This window comes from Salvia splendens, chromosome 10 (assembly GCF_004379255.2).
Source record: "Salvia splendens isolate huo1 chromosome 10, SspV2, whole genome shotgun sequence".
Classification (NCBI taxonomy): Eukaryota; Viridiplantae; Streptophyta; class Magnoliopsida; order Lamiales; family Lamiaceae; genus Salvia; species Salvia splendens.
The window spans coordinates 19868584-19889971 of record NC_056041.1 but is presented as its reverse complement, the minus strand read 5'-3'; the positions used below and the strand labels follow the sequence as shown (position 1 = coordinate 19889971).

The window sequence follows — 21388 nt, the reverse complement described above, 5'->3', positions numbered from 1 at the left end:
GGCTGGCAAACTGGGAAGATGTGGCTTAACAACCATAGTTTTATCCAAATTATTTAGAGGATCTCTTCTATGAGGAGGAAAGAAAGTTTTCATGTTCTAGGACATCTATACACTGCTCCAGTGCTCCATACAAATCCCAAATTTAGCAGTGGGTAAAGGCTGGAGTGACACGCTGAAGAGGACCAAAGTCTCAGCCAATGGCGATTACTTGGCGAGCGGGGAGCTGCGTCCATCAACTTAAACACGATGAGGGAGGACCCGCACCCAACTGAACCCGCCTCGACTCTGGATAGGGTTGTTATCGCTGTGAACAAGATGAATAAAACTCTCTAACTCCGGTAGTTGGAAGTGCAGATGGAGAAAGATATGTTGGTAGTGTTCGAATTGGCAATGGTGGTGCTGTGCACAACGACATTATTATTGAACTCCATTTCGACTTAAAGTCGTTGTCGTACTTAACTTTTAGGAATTTAAAATTTTAATTTCTAGGAATTTAATTTTTTTGGATTTTTAGGACTTGTAATTTTAATTTTATTAATGAAGTAATTTAGTTATTTATAGTGTTATGTATTTAATTATTGTAAATTAATTGGTAGTTAAAAAATAAAATTTTAAATTAAATGGCAGATGTATGATCCATTGTAGGAGTTGTGGTAAAATCGTGATGGGAAATAGCAAGAGGTATGATAGAAGGTACCCGTTGTGGATGGCCTAACGATATGAATAATTAAGTGGATACCCATTTTTTAAAAGTGCTTAAAGTTATAGCTTTAAACTGTTGTTACCTCTTTTTATTTTTTGGACGAAAAATATAAAGCATAGCTTGAAAATGTAGGCAAACTTTTTGGACTCGCGATTCAAAAATAAAATATCATTGATGACTATCTTACCATCAAAGTAAAATATCTCATGGTTCATTTCCTATCACGAAAAGATTAGCTCGTCAGTCATTATATCTTTTGACAATCATATATTCTAAAAAAAATACTTATCTCCACTACATTTGTTGATGCTTGAATGAACAAGAGATATGTTTAGGCTCATTATAATTTTCATTACATTTTTAGTGGATTATGCCAACATAAAATATATTTTCACACATGACCAATATTCTTATTTTCATATAGTATCATTTAATTTCTCACTGGAAGTAAACAAAGCTAAGTTATTTGATTCTTAAATGTGATTATCCCATATGTCCATGGCCTATTCATGCTAATAAAATTCATCAAACCCTATTGTTCAAAGATTATTTTCAGTTTTTCCTTCCTTCACGATTGATTAATTAATTAATTTGAGAATAGATTATAGATATATCTAACATTGCAAAATAAATGAGGCATGGTGGTAGATCCACAGAATGAATTCGAAGCTGGCCTCAATTTTGATGCAGAGACACAACACAAATGCTCAATTTATAATGTGGGGGGAAAAGGAATCATGTCATGCATCAAGAGAAGAAGAAGTAATAGTAATACTATATCATTTACTAGTTCATGATCACGATGGAGTGGCGAAATAAGACAGATTTGGTGGACCTTCAAAGTTGAAACAAACTTACAACATTATTCAAGTTAAGGGAGATGTAGTATGGTAGGAGTAGGATTGAAATCAAGCGTCGCCGACGTGCTTGAATTCCTGAACTTCCTTGAAGTTCATCCATGGCTTCACCCAAACCTTTGCCTCGTAAACCTTGTTGTGGCCTCCGTCGGCCGCCTCCAGCGTTATGTAATACATTGTGCCCGCGACTACTTGCTCCTTCACTCGACACCTTTTTGAACTCCAGCAGAGAATTCTGAAACCAATCAAAAATTAGGATTTCGATCAACAAATCGAGCAAGGAAAGCAAATCAACCATAAATTCACTGAATTGCGAAATAGTACTAATCAAATTACAGATCTAAACCCTAGATGTGTGAATTTCTCAAAATTGGGGAAGAATGAGCGAGGTAGTAGTAGTAGTAGATGTTGATGTGAGATGATTAATAGTCCGAAAAACAGAGAAATGGAACAGAAATGCGATGGAAATCACTCCGAAAAACAGAGGCGATGAGAGAGAAAAATACCTGCTTCTTGTTGTGATCGTCGAGGGCGAAACGAGCAAGAGCATCGATTTCAAGGCTGTTGGCTGATACCTCGCTCTCGCGAATCGCTCCGATTGTTGCCATTTTCTCGCCTACAGAAAATGAAATTGGATGGTCTGTTTGTGTGAGTGTGAGAGAGAGATAATTGAAAGAGGAGTGAAAATTAAATGGTGCGGACGGGCATCTCATAGCAATCATGTCATGTATTTATTCGAAACGCTGAGGAAGAAAAAGCTATGGATAATTTGCATCAAACTGAGGCAACAAGATTCCTCTAAAAAGAATAATCAATATTTGGAGATTGATTACTTGGTGTCGTCCGTTTTCATTTTTCTGTGTCACATTCTTTGGATTTTGCTTTTTTGGACGGTATGATATGAACACAACAATGTAAAAGGTCTACCGCTCTCCTCGATACGTTGCTAACGAAGAAGCAATCAGTCTCGTACACATTTGCCATTGAAGGCAACGCACCGCATTGACATGTGTTCGCACAAGACCATGACGATCGTTGCAATCAATCGTGTGGTGCGTGCTCACGAAAATTTGAATTGTGGGGGGTGGGATTCTAAGTAGAGACGTGTGATACTTTTAGTAGGTCAATTTTGTATCCGCTACCACTTAACCTACCCTACTTCCTTATTTTCTCTTTTGAGTTGGCCTATTATGCTTCATCCTTTCACCGTTAAAAATTGGAAAAATACCACTAAATTATAATTGAACAAACTACTACAATTGAAGCATCAAGAACTTTACAATGTTCACATCGTTTTCAAGAATCTCCAGCGTGAAAGTGAAAGTGAAACTTGAAGAAGCAATGAATGAGAGATGCAAAGACTTATGGCACAAGATTCTCAATGTACAACAAATGCAAATGCACTTCACCAACAATTTCACATGCTATCCCTGTAACTGTTACTACTCTCAGCATCAAAATCCAAAAATCAACAACAATTGTCAACTACCAGTTCATTCCAAATCCAAAATTGGCCCACTCTTGAGGCAACATAAAAAAGGAGCAGTGGCAACAGCACACGAGAGGGCTATCAAAACTAAATGAATGACTACAGCTTTTCCTTCTTCGCCAAGGCTTCCCCCTTGTATTCACCCCCTGCACTCACTACGAAACCTGCTCCTACCTGATTCAACACTGACTCGTTATGCAAGGGAAGGCAAATAAAAAAACATGAACTGGAACAGAGATTGGCGTAGACAGTGTTTGTTACCTGGCAATCCTTCAACACGGCACGCTCTTGGATCTGTACATTGCTGCAAATAATAGACCCTTGAATAGAGCAACCATCCGCAATGGAAACATGGTTCATAACAACAGAGTTGACAATCTATCGAAATCAGTGTGCAATAAGTTAGCACAAAGCAGATTCAGCATATGTTAGTAAGGAAATTAAAATATTATACTTTGAAGGTGGAGCTGCCAGAATAAAATCAGCTGTCAGCAAATTAAAAGCTGTCAAGTACCTTCACATTTGAGCCTATCCGACAATGGCGACCAATTACAGACTTCTTCACACTACTTTTGTCGCCCATTTGTGAACCTTCACCAAGCATGCATTGTGGTCCCACCTAAACCATAATTATATTCACACTTAGGACATAATTAAATGGAGTGAACTAAAAAAATGCACCCTACATACATCAGCTTCCATCCTTTGCACATATATAGAAGGCTAGTGCCAAATTGATAATGATTTGTGAACCAAGATGTCCACTGTAACTCACCGTTGTCTTAGATCCAAGTACAGCTGATGGATGAATTATGTTATTCTGGGCAGAAAAGGTATAGCCTGATAAATGACTGGCTTCTCCTACTACCTGTGGCAATGAATCAAAAGGCAGAATATAAGAAACAGTGAGGGTTTTGAGGAGGAAAATAACGCTCAAGAGTTTCAAACATGAAAAGTTACATCTCGATTTATGTCAGTAAAAGCTTGAATGGAGTTCATCCGTGCACAATAGTTGCTCTTGTTTGCAACATAAACACAGCATTTATGTGTTTTCCTGATAGGAGCAGACCCAGCCAGACCCAACGCGTAGATTTCATGAAAATTTGGTGTAGATGAATTAGCCAGAAGTTGAGATAGCAGAATTTTACTGTCCTGGGGACCATTCTGGCCATTGCTATTTTCATCCGATTGCACTCCATTTGATGATAATTCAGATCTCTACAATGTGAATGAGAACATGTATCTCAGACGTGGACTTGATGTCACACATAGATAATCATGGTGGAAAAGGTAGAAAAAACTAACCAACTGAGACCTAACAAGATATGGCAATACGTCGCGTCTCAGACTTTGAAAATTTTCTTTCTGGTTTAGAACATCTTGCAGAGCAGATCTGAATTCAAACAACGAGGAATTACAACTTTATAAAAGGAGTAATCTACAAGGAAGAAGCAATAATTGCTTAAAGCATAAAGCAAAACTTCAAACCTCTTGAATGCATACATGTGAGTATCAATTAGATCAGAACGAATTTCCATCTGCATAAGTAAAAAAAAGGACCATAGGAGACAAAAAGTTAAGGATAAAAAACGTTACAAGAAAATAAGCTTATAGATTTTTTTCCTTGCATTAGGCTGGACATATCATGCTAAACAATGACGCAGACCTTGTTGTATGCATCTGAAATGGGCCTTGCCACTCAGCCCTCATATATAATATCAAGACCTAACTAAAAATAGTTTTGATTAGTAATTAAGTACTAGCCTTACGAACATTCTGTATCAACTTAAAATGAATTTCCTATTTGAAAAGAAAGGAGGACACCGGTGTAATTATATAGTTGTCCGCAGTTCTTGCATCTACACCTCCGTCTTACATAAAACACTTACCCTGCCCTCTCCCAACAGTTGGGTGCAAGTGCCACATCGAATGCCAAGAATGTCCTAAGCCTTATGATGCAAACAATGCATTGAACTAATTAATGGATGCATAATAGTGTACCATGCCAACTGCTCGAAGAATGCTCTTTTGAGCTCGAACATCTTTGTCAACTTCAGCTCCTGTGACAAATAGCACAAATTTCTAGTGACAGCAAAATATAAATTGTATACCAGAGAAAACCCACACATGCGAAAATCTTACCAGCTGCTATATGCAATAAGAACTGCTTCGTCGGATCAAGGCTTACAATATTATAGCGGCTTGTTTTCTTAGATTTGTCCTTGCCACTCGATGACCCAGATTCTGACAACCCACTAACAGGAACTGGACAAAGCATTGCAGTAACTGCTGCATCATGACGTCTATGTGTGGCTGCCACTGCCCCAGGTGGTATCTCAGTTACCAAATCACCACTCATAACCTTCATAATAATACAAGTTAAGGTTGCTGAACATATTCTAGAAACTCGAAAAAGGTTGTAACAGAATAACTCAAACCAAGATATCTTTCGCAGTCAAGCGGTGATCGATAGCTCTAAGGGCACCAGCTGTACCAACATCCTCTGGAACTGCAATGACCTGCAGAATTACAGAATCACATATCGGGATCTCTATCAATCAGCAGCAACTGAATACCATGACTCTACAGTCTACACAAAGTTATGAGCTAACTAATAAGATAAACCCCTAGACTTGGCTAACATGAGTGGTGCCAATAGTTGAGCACCAAACATACAAACAAACACACAAAGAAACCAAAAAAATCGGGTTAGTAATTGTGTATGAAACTTTGAACACATGGCTTTATACTTTAAAAGGATTCAAATACTTCAACTATTACTATATTGACCAAAAAAATGGAAATAGAGTGGTTTGATAGTTTGGAACTAACAAATATCATCACTTCAAGCACCCTACACATTTTAGAAGAATCAATCAGCAGAAGACTATCATCATTTCACAATCATCATAAATGGTGCAAAATGTACAGTTTCAAAATTTACAGGAGTTAATGAAACAGAAATTTGGATTTTCGATATTTAACTTATTTACATCTGGACAGTTCATGTGATCAAGATGATTGGCGCATGAAAGAACTTTCAAACAAATAATTGTTTGGAGGTTTTCCGAAGAAAAATGAGGTTTGGAGGTTTTCCCAAGAAAAATGAGGGCTGATCAAGCATCCCTTGGCCAGTGGCACCATAATACAACCGTCAATTTGATCAGCAGGGAGCTCAAAATTTTGACAGCTTTTCATTATTTCCATAATTATCCAGCCGCCTTTCCAAAACACAATTATCCTGCCTCAAACACCAAGCCCGTAAATTTTTATAACACAAGGAATGGGACATCCTAGTTTATGCTAAGAGTTGAGATCCCCACTCACGTTGCATCATGTCTATTCATTTCAACTGAATTCTTCTACAAGTTCATCCAATTCCTACTTTTATTGATACATTACTTCATACTCACATGCCATCGGATAATTCACGCCTTTTCTTTCATGTCCATTTTCACAGCAATGAAACAAAAACATGCAAAATATTTCAAATACATCATACTCAGAACCTGCTCATAAATTACATAGTCTTAGACTCCTGGTGCTTCCATTCAATCATATCAAGAATTTCAATTCCATTGTTTTGCCTCCATACTTATAACATTACAATATCATCAGTATTGTCAACCTTAGGAGCAGTTAACACCACCCTCATACAATCACCACAAGACCATACCTAAAGAATAACAAATAAACCAGTTCCACAGCTACAATGTGTTTTTTTTATCTTCATTTTTAGTATCACAATTTGTGATAAATCAGTTTTAATTTCAATTTCACAAGAGCGAATCAATTGTTATGTTTACACTTTACCCTAAAAGGAATGTTTTTACAATTGCATAGGCAATATTCAAGGTTGTCACCTCAACATGTAATCGGTCAACAAAATTGATAGAAATCCAGGAACTGATCAAAAGAGCCGCACTCTCTCCTTCAACAACCTAAACAGAAAAGAATCACATATTCAAGTTCCTGTCATCCAATACCAGCAACAATATACAACACAAACGCAATTAAATAAAAGAAAAATAGATCCTCACCACAATAGCATTTTTGAGGTCGTTTTGATCAAGCAGTTCCAGAACATACAAAATAACTGGCTGGTTTGCAACTGGCAGAAGAGCTTTTGGCACCTCCTGCGCATATCCCCAAATTTCTCATCAACAACAAAAGTGAATTCTGTTTCCATTAAACAAACATTGGATGGAAAAGAAAGAAATTACCTTGGAAACAAGTGGCACTAGGTTCTTCGAAAACCCGCCTGCTAACACAACAACTTGGAAATCCATCTGTTTATCTATCTCCCCCACACAATGAGTGTGTGGGTGTGGTTTCTAGAGAGAGAAACCAAGACCTGAACCAGCGATTGCAGGAGAGATTATCAGAAAATTAAAATTCCGTAGCATCTTATATAGAAGCAAATTCTTGTTAGCTACAGGTAAGGGTTTAGGGTTCAATCGCAAACTGCGCATCTAAAAACCGAGAATCAAAGATGACATCTGAGAAATTGGAGTGAAGGGTTTACCTCAAGGTTTGCAAAATTAGAAGGGAAGCGGTGCACACGTAGCTTGGATAAAATCTGCAATTGCGGCACTAGGAAATTCCCTCCAATTGAAACGAGGGAAGGGAAGCGGTGGCGTTAGCCGTGGGGAGAAGATGGATGAGAAGGGACGGCGGCGGATCAAATGGGCGTGCGGTTGAAGTGGTGTCTTGTTTCTGTACCTAAACCAAATATTTTAATGTTTAACTTTCACGACACAAAATATTTCGATTATGTTAATTAGATATTGTGAATAAAATAAAATAAAATAAAATAAAATAAAATAAAATAAAATAAAATAAAATAAAATAAAATAAAATAAAATAAAATAAAATAAAATAAAATAAAATAAAATATAACATCATTACATAAGATTTAAAACAATATGTTAAATAATTATAAATATAAAATTTAATAAAATATAAATTAAATCAACATGAAAATATTTATTAATTACTATACTTATAGATCTCTATATAGCAAAGAGAAAAAAAAATAATCTTTTACAACATACTACATACTTAATATACAACTAAAAAATATAATGAGGACAATGATGTAGCCATACAAATATAAAATGATGGAACTTTAAAAAAAACACACATATAAACATTAGAAAAATACAATAATAGTAGTTCACAAGCCATGAAAAAATTTATTTGTAAACAATCTTAATTTTACAATAATAAGAATAGCAAAATAAAGAAAAAATAAATACTGATGAAACACAAACTCCAATCTCCCGTTGTCTCCTCTTGTCTTATTTTCTTCATTTATCTCCAAATTAATGATTTGTGCATATGCGCGAAAACAAATGTGATAGTTTATGATCTTCGTCTTTTTTGCTTCCTCTGGCCAATTCGTTGACTTTAGGTGTTTTCTCTGCATGGTGTTTTCTCTGCATCAAACTAAGGAAATGACGAAGTTGGCAACAACTATGCAAAGTTATAGCTTCAAACTATTATTAATAATCAGCAGCTTAAGAAAACCCAAAAAAATAAAATAAACTAACATTAAGAAAAAATTAAATATGAACTAACATAATTGATACAAAATGATCTCATACAAATGTACAATTATTGCAGAGAATTCGTGATGAGGAAGGTAATGTGGAAATGAATCTATCTATACGTATATAAAGGGGAGTTTTGGGGGTATTTATGGAATAACAATTAGAGTTTTAGGGGTATTTATGGAATAAGCATTTAAGCTTAAAGCTATAATTTGTGATGTCATAATCTTGTCATTTAAGAATAAAACCTACTATAATATAAACGTTGCCTTCCAAATTTTGTAGATGCAGGCCATGAAGCTTTAAAATAATTTTAGCCTGGGCAGTTACACTATTAAAAAATTCATTTAATTAAAACTGATTATTGTTTATGGATTTATACATTTCAACTGCCAGTTTCACATCTTTAATTGAATGTGATGACTATTTAAAAATCGAGTGTTCAATATGATTATTTATACATTTCAATCGACGATTTCACAATTTTAATTGAATATGTAATTTGTAAATTGTAATAAAGACTTTAAGTCTTTTGTAATTTATAATTTTTAAGTTGTAATTTGTAAATTTTAAGTTGTAATTTGTAATTTTAAAGTTGTAATTTGTAAATTTTAAGTTGTAATTTGTAATTTTAAAGTTGTAATTTGCAATTTTAAAGTTGTAATTTACAATTTTAAAGTTGTAATTTGTAATTTTGAAGTTGTAATTTGTATCAATAAAATTGCATTTGAACATCGCTTTATTCTAATTTTATTTATGCAAATATATTTACATATTTTACTTGAATTACAAATTTACAATGTAAAAAAAAATAAAATGAACCGGACGAACCGGCGCGGAACCGGTTATGCACCGCCGGTTCCGGCGGTTCACGGTTCAGGAACCGGAACCGCCGAACCTTGGCCGGGCCGATTCAGGTTCACGCCTTTCTTGAACCGGAACCGGTGGTTCCGAACCGTGAACCGCCGGTTCCCGAACCGTGGTGACGTCTAGATATTCCCCATTTCCTTCCTAAAGTCAGTTGTTCGAATCTTGGAAACAACAGGGTTTTTGTTCCTTTTTATTTTAGTAGTAGTATTTTATTTCCTCAAAATAGCTCATTTCAATTACTCTTGTATCTTAATATATACCATTTGTATAGACTTTTGAAAGCTTTATCACTTATTAAATATTAGACTTTATTTATAGTCTATTTTTTAATTTAGTACTTTATTTATAGTAGTTATTATTTATTGTGGCTACTTTTTAAAAATACTTTAACTATAGTAATTAGTTATTATTCTAGTCTATTTTTTAAATTTTTTATGAATGATAAATGTTGTAATTATTTTAAAACATAAGTACATTGTTAGTCTACTTTTTAAATCACAAATATTTGGTTAATTTGAAACATAAATTGATCGAAAAACATGAAGAGCTCTACCGAAAAGATACTATAAGCTTTCGAATAATGGATATGTGTGAAAAATGATATTATATGCTTTATTTGATGTTACGATTTATAATCGTTAATAATAAAATGTTATTAATAGTATATAAGATGCAAATACAGTCATTTTCACGACATTGTGCAATTTTGATGTCGGGATTATTTTTACTAAAGTTGTTGTATTTGTATATATCTCTTGTTTCTATCACTAGTATTTATTTCATTACCATCTCCATCCTTCACTATTCCTTCCACTTATGTTGCAGTTGTTTATGGGGATATTAATGTCGATGTAAAAAATAGCTCACAATTATAAACAGTTTTTGGGCCCCCAGACAAAAAAATCTTGGCTTCGTCACTGTGGACGGTGGACGAGTATGCTAACATTTGGCCTTTATAGTTTACATAGAAGGTTTGACAGACTGCACAAGAGTCTTGCGAAAACAGCCAAAACATGGCTGCACTTACCCTTTTTATACATAGATACAGATATTCTATCCAAAATTAGTGGGTTTCCACTATACTACAATCTTTACTCTTTAGGTAGAAGACTTGGTTGCCCAGACATGCTCACATGCATTTCTGTTTATTGTCTTCTGTGTTGGGTGATCCAGACTGTTTTTTGGGGCTTATGCATGCAGTTTAATGGCTGGTCCAAAACTCAACAAGAAGAAGGGTGGTAGGGCAGTTAATCCTCCGCCGAAGAAGAAGCAGAAGTCCTTGCCTACTCTAGAAAAAGAATCTAAGAAAGAGGAAATTATCAGTGATTCTGAATGCTCCGAAGAGCATGAAATGCTTGAGAACTCAGATGAGGAAGATCATGGATTGGACTCGGACTCGGAGTCGGATATGTTGTCAGATGGTGATGATGTCTATGCCAATGACATCCTCCAAGGGAGTGACGACGAAGGTACTGCTTTTGTCATTAGACCTCTATCGGGATAATGATTAGTTCTCTTAACTTTCTCACATAGTTTCTTTCTTCTGTTTTTTCAGAGGGGAGTGACAACAAAGGTACATTTTCAGTTGGTGACTGGACGCACATCAAGACCAGTCTATAATCTCTCCACTGTATTATAAATTATAGTATTTACTTATTTTTGGCAGAGGGGGACTCAGATTCCGATGTATCTGATTTCCAGAAGGAAGCAAGAGAAATTGATGAGGAAAAGGCTCGGGAAGAAGTAGATGCAGAAGCAGAGTTAGAGCTTAATATAAAAAATGAAGCTAATGAGTTTTCTTTACCAACTGAGGAGGTTCAGCTTATGAGATTACGGAACATAATCCTTACAATTTACCATGTCCTTTTAACACTTTTCTTAAATAACTTAGGAGCTCGAAGAAGAAGCACATAGTCCCCCGGATCTGTCCAATCTTCTAAGAAGGATAAAAGAGAGTATGTTTAGCTTATTATATTTTGATAGTTTAGATACTCATTTAGTTTGTTTAAACTTTGGGTTACACTTTCAGTTGTACGGGTGCTTTAAAATTTTAAGTCTTTGAGGCAAGAGGGTGCTACATGGAAAGATTATGTCGAACAACTTAAAAAGGATTTAATATCTTACTATGGATACAATGATTTTTTGGTCGAAGCTCTGGTTGAGGTAATGTTTTTTTTTTCTTTTCAAGACATGGTTTGTTTTGGCAGTCCTTCCTGATGCATTGCTTGTAACTGCAATTTGCCATGCTTATGTAGATGTTTCCAGTTGTTGAACTCATGGAACTCATTGAAGCTTTTGAGAAGCCAAGGCCTATCTGTCTTCGTACTAACACTTTAAAGGTAAATTATCATTTTGAATCCAACAGTCTTGTGCTTTTTATAATTTCCACTGCCAAACTAATGGCTTCCTGTTGACGCCTCTGTTTTGTATATTAGACTCGACGGAGGGACTTGGCTGGTGTTCTTTTAAACAGAGGAGTCAACCTTGATCCATTAAGCAAATGGTCCAAAGTAAGATTTTACTTTTAGTATGCGAGCAATCGGCTGGGATATGAACAGTCCTTATCCATAACAATAAAGCACTAATGATGAGGTGTTGATACTCCTGTTTTGTTAGGTGGGTTTGGTTGTATATGATTCCCAAGTTCCTATTGGGGCTAGGCCACTCCAGAATACATGGCTGGTCATTATATGGTATTCTCATATCTCTATTATCTACCCTTAGCTTATCATATCCAATAAAGCTAATGGTTTGTTGCCTTGCAGCTTCAAGGTGCAAGCTAATGGCCATTGCTCCTCAGGAGAAAGAGAGAGTTGTTGACATGGCGTGAGTATTTGTCATGCATACAACTACCATGCAATTGTTTATGTTCTTTGTGGTCTTTACTCTCATTTATTATAGTTTGATTCCTGGGGAATCCATTTTTAACGTTAACTTTTTATTTCATTCCCTCATTGCACTTTCAATTTTATAATCAACTTTTCATAAGTCCCGTTTATACATGAAGCAAAAATGTTTGTTTGGTACAAGTTTGTTAATCCTGTATGCTCTTCCCTTCCTGACTTAATTGGTGCATTTATAGGGCTGCCCCTGGTGGTAAAACTACATACATTGCAGCTCTTATAGGCAAGAAATGGATTTGTTGTAAAAATGTGGGTTTATGTTATATCTGTTATATCTTCACTGTATAGAAAACTGAAAAAATGCCTCAACCGAACTTTGTAGAACTTTCTTATTTCTGAAATATATTCTACAATAAAAATCTGTATATCAAAACCACTGAGGATCCATGATCCTATGTTCGAACATGTTAAGGTTTATAGTAGCTTATAACCAAATCTGTTTTTTGTAAATTAATGGTAAGCTATCGTTGTTACCATTGCGATTCTGTATCAAGAAAGAAAGTGATGTTTTTTATTACAAAGTTAGTGTTGAATCCTATTTTTTATTACATATGCTAAGGTAATACCTGTTGATAATGCTACATGTGACTGACACACGATCTTTTCTGAAAGGTATGATCTATGCAAATGAGATGAAGGAGTCCAGACTCAAATCCCTCACTGCAAATATACATCGGATGGGTGTAACAAACACTATAGTTTCTAACTATGATGCGAGGGAGGTATTAATCTTAGCTCACTATTCCTAATTCTCTTAGAAAGTTTTAATGCACATTTGTTTGTCTGTGTTTTTTTTTCGTCCTGTCTCCCTATTACCTTGAGGTGAAAATAATATTCCCTTCTGCATCAAATTCAGCTGCCCAAAGTCCTGGGAAGCAACTCTGTCGATAGGATTTTATAGGATGCTCCTTGCAGTGGCACTGGTGTAAGAAGTCAAATGTATTCTAGAATGCGTGCAGCTTGTTTTTGGACGTGGTATGATGAAAATCAATGTGATTTACACTTGTTGCAGGTTATATCTAAGGACGAGTCTGTGAAAACCTCAAAAAGTGCTTTAGACATACAAAATTGTGCTCATCTACAAAAGGTGTGCTTGAATTCGCAATTCAAAATTATTTTTAAATATGAAACCATCCTCTCCTTCCACAGTCATTACTTATGAACCTCAAACTATATATAACACTATGACCTGTCATTGTAGCCCAATCGGGTTGTTGGATCTGAAAGAATCCGTTAACCTTTTTTATCCCGTATGTAGTCTGGAGTTGATTGCAGATGTTAAAGTTTAATGAATTAGTTAGCAAAACCTATCTACCAGCAATACTCTGCTAGTTTCGTTTAATGCATTGTGGTGAATCAGCTGCACTTTGAGGCATCTCTTGTTTTATCTGTAACTTTAGGTAAGAATCTTGTGCTTTTCCGCTGCACTGATAAGAGAATCTAATTCTATTAGATTAAAGTGTTGGTGTGAAAAGTTATGTTATATGTGTTTCTACTGAATAATTGTGCATACTTTTTGGCTTTTTACTGAAAGGCTTAGGAATGAGTGCCTTTTTTCCAAGAAAAAAATGGTGTTACTATCCACAAAGGCCATTGTTTTCAGTATGCAAAAATAATTGCTCCAAAAATAATTTATTTCCTTTTCTCTTGCAGCAATTAATTCTTGCCGCGATAGATCTTTTGGATGCCAGGATACATTGTCTACTCCACATGTTCCATAATGGTTGCTGAGGTTTGTAGCTTTTTGAGTAGTACCTACTAGATCTCCTGTTGCATTCTATTATCTTCTTCTCAGCTTCTGTAGTTTTGAGAATGAAGCAGTCATCGATTATGCACTCAAGAAGAGGGATGTCAAACTTGTTCCTCGTGGCCTTGATTTCGGACGTCTTGGGTACTTCTCACTACATATTCTATAAAGAGATTACTATAATTAATTTTTATGATTCTGACAATCCTTTGTTTTGGTTCAATGGATCGAACCCTTATGTCTGTTTCACTGAGTTGAACTAGAACTTAATACTTGAGACTCTGTTCATATAGTCCCGGTTGAAATACTCTTTTCGCCAAGACTCACTTTTTTTCGTGTATCTGATTTACTGTGCAGCTAAAGAAAATGAGTAACATGAAGCCAGCATCTCAACAGTCTAAAGGTGGGGAGGTGGAGGAACCTTAGTTGATGGAAAACAATGACCTGGAAGAGATTGTCAACGAGAAGAAACAATCGACTGGCAAAATTGCGACAGAAAAGGTTGTCAAAGGGAAGAAACAATTGAGCAAATCCTCTAACGGAGTTGGGACAGGGAAGCAACCATCTTTGAAGGTAAAGGAAAAGAGAGAGAAAAGGGAATGGCCTTCAAGAGAGGAGATTGCAAAAAACAGGTGCTCCATATAGTAGTAATTGTGTGATAAATGCTTGTAAGAAGCTTTTTTTTAGTTTTCTTATTTATTTGTGTTGGTTTTCAGGGAAGAGAAACGACAGGCTTTATGGGAATCAAAGAGAAAAAGGTGAAGGTGGAAAGCAGTCATCCTATTCTATGCACAATTGAAGTTTTATCAGGACTATAGGTTAGGAGTGGGGCTAAATTCCACGAATGTACGTAATGGGAGATGATATCCGCCATTTGTACCCGGAAAAAAAACATTTCCAGTGATGGGAAAGACGCGTGAGCCTGTCGCGTGTTTTAACCAAACACGCGATAGCCTCTTGCGTGTTTCAATCAACAATGGCGTTCATCGGCTCGCCCTCGAAATCCGCCTCCAACCGCCGCGATTTCCTCACGAGCCTCCCGTCGCACCTCATCATCGAGATCCTCTCCCGCCTCCCCGCGAAATCCCTCGTCCAGTGCAAATCCGTCTGCAAGCAGTGGCTCGATCTCACCTCCGATCCCTACCTCGCCAAGCTGCATTTCATCCGATCGAAGCCCGGCGTCGCGATCCACCAATCGGAGCCGTCGAAGAACCTCCTCCGAGTCGCCGATTTCGACGATTTCCACGCTCCGACGGCCGAGATCGACCTCGCGTGTTTATCCAAGGCAAACACGCAAGAGCGTCACGCGTGTTTAATCAAAGACGCGAGAGCGTCATGCGTGTTTATTCAAGGCACGCGAGAGGCTCACGCGTCTTTCCCATCACGGGAAATGTTTTTTTTCCGGGTACAAATGGCGGATATCATCTCCCATGACGTACATTCGCAGAATTTCCTTAGGAGTGGGGATATGTATGCTTATCACAATTTTATTTATAACTCCCATCTTCCAATATTTTGTTAAATAGTAGTATTAAATGTGGATTCACTGTTTCTCATTTTCTTGGTTTGAATTTTTAGCATAATGAGATGATATAAACATATAAACTTGGACGACCCAATTTTTTAAATCTATATGTGACGCTTTATATATATGCATGTCATTCATAGAGCTACAACTTTTTTAGGTTGAGTAATGATAGTAATGTAGGTGGATGTGGACAACTTCACCAACCATATTCACCAACAAATTATTTTAGGATTACTATTACCAATCAATGAGTAAAAAATGCAAATGCAATTAATTTCTCCTTAATAAAGATTACGAGAAAACCAAGCCAAGCATACTAGATTGTGACACTTTTAATACCGTTAAATACCTTCTTTTTCTGGTATTTTCTTATTAATTGCAATAACGATGATTGTTGTTAGGGTTTGATTTTATAGTTATAATTTTGGAACGACGTAGGCTTGAATTGCTGAATCTAGTCAGCCCATTTGGTATTTATTGCTATTTGTGTGATTTAACATAGTACAAAATACGAGGAAAATATTTATTGATATTTGTGATTTTATATAGTAGTACCAGGAATCTAGGAAATTAGTGGACGGCTACAAGATATAGGATTAGTAAATAAATACGAGAAAGCAAGCACACGTTCATATTAAAATTCAAACTTATCCATCTTAATATCTCTTCAAACTATTCCTTATCAATGAGTAAAAAATGCAAATGCAATTAACTTCCGATGGAATCTAAAAAGTCCAACTTTCCTATGTTTCGAGTTATTTAGTAGTATTAAAATAAATCATTTTATATTAGATTGCTTCCATGAACATCATCAATTAATGACAAGTATCAATTATTTATTGAAACGTAACACAAAACTGATACTGCAACTAATAATTAAGTCTAGAGGGTTGAAGAATTAAAGCAAGTTGCTAGTAATTCCATTAGTTTGCATTTTTGGTTTTATGAGTAAATTGTAATCAAGTGCCGATCGATTAGTGAATCACATTTCTCAATTTAAAGTATATTCTTCTCTTAAGTTTTTGTCAACGTCTGGGCTATTTTTATTACTAAATCACATTATATACCCGATAAAAAAAATTTATTACTTAAAACGATGTGTTGAGTTTTTAACTTTGTGATATTTTTATCTTTTCTAATTTTTTGGTTTGACGAACAAAATTATTCATTGAATGTATTCACTAACATATGTCATTTAGAGTGTAGGTGAAACTATAATATTTGATATCTTCTTTATAATTTAATTCAGACAATTTTCACTTTTTCTTTCAACTTAAAAAATGAATTCGAAATTGAATTAATTATAAAATTCAAAATTCGCTAATTAATTAAGCAAAATAGTCAATAATTAGGTTAATGAGGACTAATGCCATCAACCTCAATCAAACTAATACAGTTACAAAAATTCTACAATGAATAGGTGAATCGACAAGTAGTGTAAGTATGCTATTTTAGTTTGATGTGTATATTTTATTTGTAACTATATATGTTTTGTATTGTTACTTTTAGAATAATATTAATGTCAACACATTATTTTTGTATTTTATTGAAGTTTATGTGTTTTTTGGTATACAAACTACTAAATAATTTAGTATTTAATTTAATAATTACTCCGTACTTCTTAATTTTGGATCTTAGATCCACATATATATATGAAAAAAATAATATCATCGAACCTTTCAATCTAGCCAAATATCTAAATTATGCAATTAACTTTATGTTAATGATATAGGTAATGAAAATTTTACCTCATAAGCAAAAAAAAAAGTGGACAAACACGACCCAAAGAAGAAAGGACCTCAAATAATACTCAGTCCAAATTTGAATTGTTTATCCCCACATAAAATAATCAATAATCAAATAATAGTAATAAAAAAAAAGAATAAATTTTACACCATGGTCAATATGAATTACCAGCACTGCCCTCGGACGAAACACCACTCTCTGCCTCGAGACTCCAAAAAAGTCAAAAAAGAATCAGCAACACCACCAGCGCACGTTAGCACTCCACGCAGACGCAAGCGGCGCGTCGCATCAGGTGCGGCATGTCCGCCGCTCTACTCCACTCGTCCCCGCCGCAATCGTACACTAGCACCAGCCCCTCCTTGAGCCCCCTCTCCACCCGCCCGCTCCTCCTCAGCAGATCATCGATGCACCCGACCACCTGCACCAGCACCACCCTATCCTCCACCCCCACGCAGCTGAACCTCACCGCGCTGTCCAGTCTAACCTGCGCCGGCAGCGGCGGGCTCCTTATCCTGCGCCACTCCCCGAAACCCTCCCTCCTCCTCGACGCGCCGAACCTCCAGAACGCCAGCTCCACCGCGTGGCTCGTCAGAATGTACACGTCGCCTCCCGCCGCGCACGCCGCCACCACGCACCCCCCGCCGGGCACCGATCTGCTCCTCAGCCACCCCCCCGCCGCCGCGTCGTACAGATCCATCGATCCGGCGTAGACGTGCGCCGCCCCCGCCGAATCGTGGCCGATCTTCAGCCCACCGATCACGTAGAACACGCCGTCGGCCGAAGCGCCGATGCAACCGTACCTCCGGCGCGGCGCGTGCGACACCACGCGCCACGCGTTTTCGTCGGGATCGTAGGCTTCGACAGCCGACGTCCTGGCGCAGCCGCCGGCGACGAGGATCCGCCCGTCGACTGCCGCCGCGGCGAATTTCTTCCTCGGGAAGGTCATTCCGGCTTTAGGCACGATGGTCCCCGTCCACGTGTCGCAGCGCAGCATCGCGGCGCGGTCGATTATGTAAACCTTCCGGCCGAGCGAGACCAGACGGAAATGCGAGAAGAGGGAGAAATCGTTGTCGATTGAGGGGACGAAGGAGGAGAGCCTCCAGGAGGGGTCGGGGAAGCGGAGGGTGGCGGCGAAGAGGGCGGAATTGGAGATGGAGATGGAGAAGAGGGTGTGGAGGAGGGTGTGGTGGCGGAGGCGGAAGAGGTGGAAGGAGGGGGAGTTGAGGAGGTGGGCCCAGCGGCGGCAGACGGAGGGGAGGGAGGGGAGAGTCGAGTGAGGGACGCGGCAGAGGCACTCCAAGAGGAGGTCGTCGGGGAGGGAGGAGATAGTGGTTGAGGTGTCGGCGGCGGGGATGGTGGTGGGGGAGAAGGCGGAGGGGTGGTGGGGGTGAGGGAAGCAGGATTTCATCAGCCATGAGAAGTGCCGGGAGGAGCATGAATCGGAGGTGGATGCTGCTGACATGTAAGCGGCGGTGGTGTGGTGAGATAGTGTGATAAATGAATGGATCTTAGTCAGTCACACTCAAATTCACAAGGGTGCTATGCTAATGATAATGGTTTCTAAAGTTATAGACAAATGTAATGGTATTTAACTAATTATGCATTTTAATATCGGTGATTTAATGTTACTCAAATTTTATTTGGATTGTGGATATTAAATGGAACAGGATTGGGATTTGGGATTTGGGATTTGGAATTAGGAATCCACCCAATCCACACATCTCGATTTCGTATGAGACTGGGGACCTCATGCTCATTTCCCAAGCCCCTATAAAACTACTGCAATTTATATTTTTATTTGTTTTGTGTAAGTACGGAATTATAAAATATTTTAAGAATTCCGATTGGATTCTGAACGAATCCACTCGAAATGTTAATAAAGCAAAGGATTCAATCTTTAATTAGCAGGATATAATAAGTGCAACTGATGAATTACGTAGATTGTAAGAGTATGACAATTGTATAAGAATAAAATATGAGTTTGTAAGAGTATGACAATTGTATAAGAATAAAATATGACTCAAAATGTATGGATAGTGACCACCAATTTCTCTATCAACCGAATCGTTTAATTGGTCATTACTGGTCTTATATTAATGTAGTCGCTATCATTTAGAGCATCCGCAGCGGTGAGTAGGACGCTGTCCGCCGCTGCGCTCTTGCCGCAGGCGCGGCGCTGCTCGATGCATCGAGCACGTCCGTGCCAGCGAGCAGCTGACGTGACGCGTTCTGATTGGCCAACGGCATTTCCATTGGAAATTCAATTTTTTTAAAAATCGAAAATAATACCAAAAATAAAAAAAATATTTTCATAATCCCAAAAATTTGGCCGTTTTTTTACCATTTTTCTAGATTTTTTAAAATTTTTATTATCCCTGAAATCATCTATAAATACACACATTCATCATCCATTTTTCACATCAAATCATCTCTCATTCATATTTTTTCATACAACTTACATTTACATCTTCCTCTCTCACTCAAACCCTCCAATGGATTTCATCCATCTCATTGCGGAAGCGGAGCGCGAAGAATAAGAATACTATAAACAACATCGTGCCGCCTATGAAACCTATGTCGCAGCGAATACCCCCACCCCTCCTCCTCAACCAACTAGATCAACTCGCCGATATATCCATCGTGACCGGGAGGGAGCCAACGAAAGGCTCGTTGCCGACTATTTTTCCGACCAGCCGCAATTTCCGGAAGATTACTTTCGGCGCCGTTTTCGCATGTCAAAACGCTTGTTTATGCGTATTGTCAACACATTGTCCGCCCGTGTTGAATATTTTCAAACAAGTACAGACGCAGTCGGTCGGCAAAGTCTCTCGGCGTTGCAGAAGTGTACGTGTACCATTCGATAACTTGCTACTGGGCAAACGGCTGACCTCTTCGACGAGTATTTGCATGTCGATGAGTCTACTGGAATCCTTTGCCTTAAAATTTTTTGCGAGGGCGTTCGTTCAACTTTCGGGGATGAATTCCTTTGGGCACCCACCACCGATGATTGCCAACGGTTGCTTCGTCTTCACGAAACAGTCCATGGTTTTCCCGGTATGCTTGGTAGCATTGAGTGCATGCATTGGAGGTGGAAGAATTGCCCGACTACTTGGAGGGGCCCAACACTTATCCTTGAAGCGGTCGCCGACTACCGCCTATGGATTTGGCATGCATATTTCGGTGTTGCCGGATCCAACAACGACTTGAACTTGCTCTATTCTTCACCACTCTTCAATGATGTGTTGAATGGTGTAGCACCGACGATCGACTACACCATCAACGGAAATACATACCACATGAGTTACTATCTCGCCGATGGTATCTACCCAAGGCGATCGACTTTCGTGAAGACGCTCAGCAACCCGCATGACCCGAGACGGGTTCTTTTTGCGCAGCGTCAAAAGTACGCTCGTAAAGACGTCGAAAGAGCTTTTGGGGTCCTTTAAGCCCGATTCAACATTGTGAATGCCTCGTCTCGGCTGTGGTACGTGAAAAATATCGCCGACATCATGTACACGTGTATTATCTTACACAACATGATTATAGCCGACGAAGGACAGAGGGCAGCTAGCTTTTACGACGAGGATGAAGCCGGAAGCTCAACCGCGAGGTCTCCCCCACGCCGAGGTGTGCATACGACGGTGGGTGAGAGGATCGAAACAAGACACACAATGCGCGATATCCGAACCCACGTTGAGCTACAAGAAGGCCTAATCAAACACATTTGAGTGAAATTCGGCCATGAGTAGTGATTTTTTTAATTTTATGAATTTAATTATGTAATTTTAAATTTTTAGTATTTAAATTATGTAATTTTTAATTTTTAAGATTTTAATTATGAAAAATTTAATTTTTAGGATTTTAATTATGTTATTTTTAATTTTTTATAATTTGTAATATTATTTCGGTTATTTTTAATGCATTTTAATATTGTGGAAATGTTTTTATTTAAATTGAATAATAGAATGGTGGGACCCTTGCGCTTGTCCTTGC

At 37.7% G+C, this 21388-nt stretch overlaps 2 protein-coding genes and 2 pseudogenes across 2 annotated transcripts; 1 reads left to right on the top strand and 3 right to left on the bottom strand.

The window, feature by feature from the left end:
* Positions 1-1446: 1446 nt before the first annotated feature.
* Positions 1447-2644, bottom strand: LOC121750524 (annotated as a pseudogene).
* A 262-nt stretch (positions 2645-2906) lies between these two features.
* On the bottom strand, positions 2907-7778 carry LOC121753230 (translation initiation factor eIF-2B subunit gamma-like). Its single transcript, XM_042148441.1, has 14 exons — positions 7575-7778; positions 7273-7403; positions 7090-7185; positions 6913-6990; positions 5488-5568; positions 5192-5411; positions 5051-5109; positions 4538-4587; positions 4355-4442; positions 4010-4267; positions 3825-3917; positions 3564-3668; positions 3311-3427; positions 2907-3223 (listed from the first exon to the last, which is right to left on the bottom strand). Exons 2-14 carry the CDS (start codon positions 7336-7338, stop codon positions 3149-3151), a joined length of 1386 nt encoding a protein of 461 aa, XP_042004375.1. The 5' UTR covers positions 7339-7403; positions 7575-7778; the 3' UTR covers positions 2907-3148.
* A 2897-nt stretch (positions 7779-10675) lies between these two features.
* LOC121750671 lies at positions 10676-15677 on the top strand (annotated as a pseudogene).
* A 1757-nt stretch (positions 15678-17434) lies between these two features.
* On the bottom strand, positions 17435-19033 carry LOC121750439 (F-box/kelch-repeat protein At5g26960). The gene has a single exon (XM_042144976.1). The coding sequence runs from the start codon at positions 18855-18857 to the stop codon at positions 17649-17651; it is 1209 nt and encodes a 402-aa protein (XP_042000910.1). The 5' UTR covers positions 18858-19033; the 3' UTR covers positions 17435-17648.
* Between the last annotated feature and the right edge of the window lie 2355 nt (positions 19034-21388).

Coding starts and splice junctions, on each gene's coding strand:
- LOC121753230 (XM_042148441.1), bottom strand. CDS start 7,338: ATGGATTTCCAAGTTGTTGTGTTAGCAGGCGGGTTTTCGAAGAACCTA. Junction 6,991..7,089: donor ACCTCAAAAATGCTATTGTG/GTGAGGATCTAT, acceptor TTTTCTGTTTAG/GTTGTTGAAGGAGAGAGTGC. Junction 5,110..5,191: donor CTTATTGCATATAGCAGCTG/GTAAGATTTTCG, acceptor TATTTGTCACAG/GAGCTGAAGTTGACAAAGAT.
- LOC121750439 (XM_042144976.1), bottom strand. CDS start 18,857: ATGTCAGCAGCATCCACCTCCGATTCATGCTCCTCCCGGCACTTCTCA.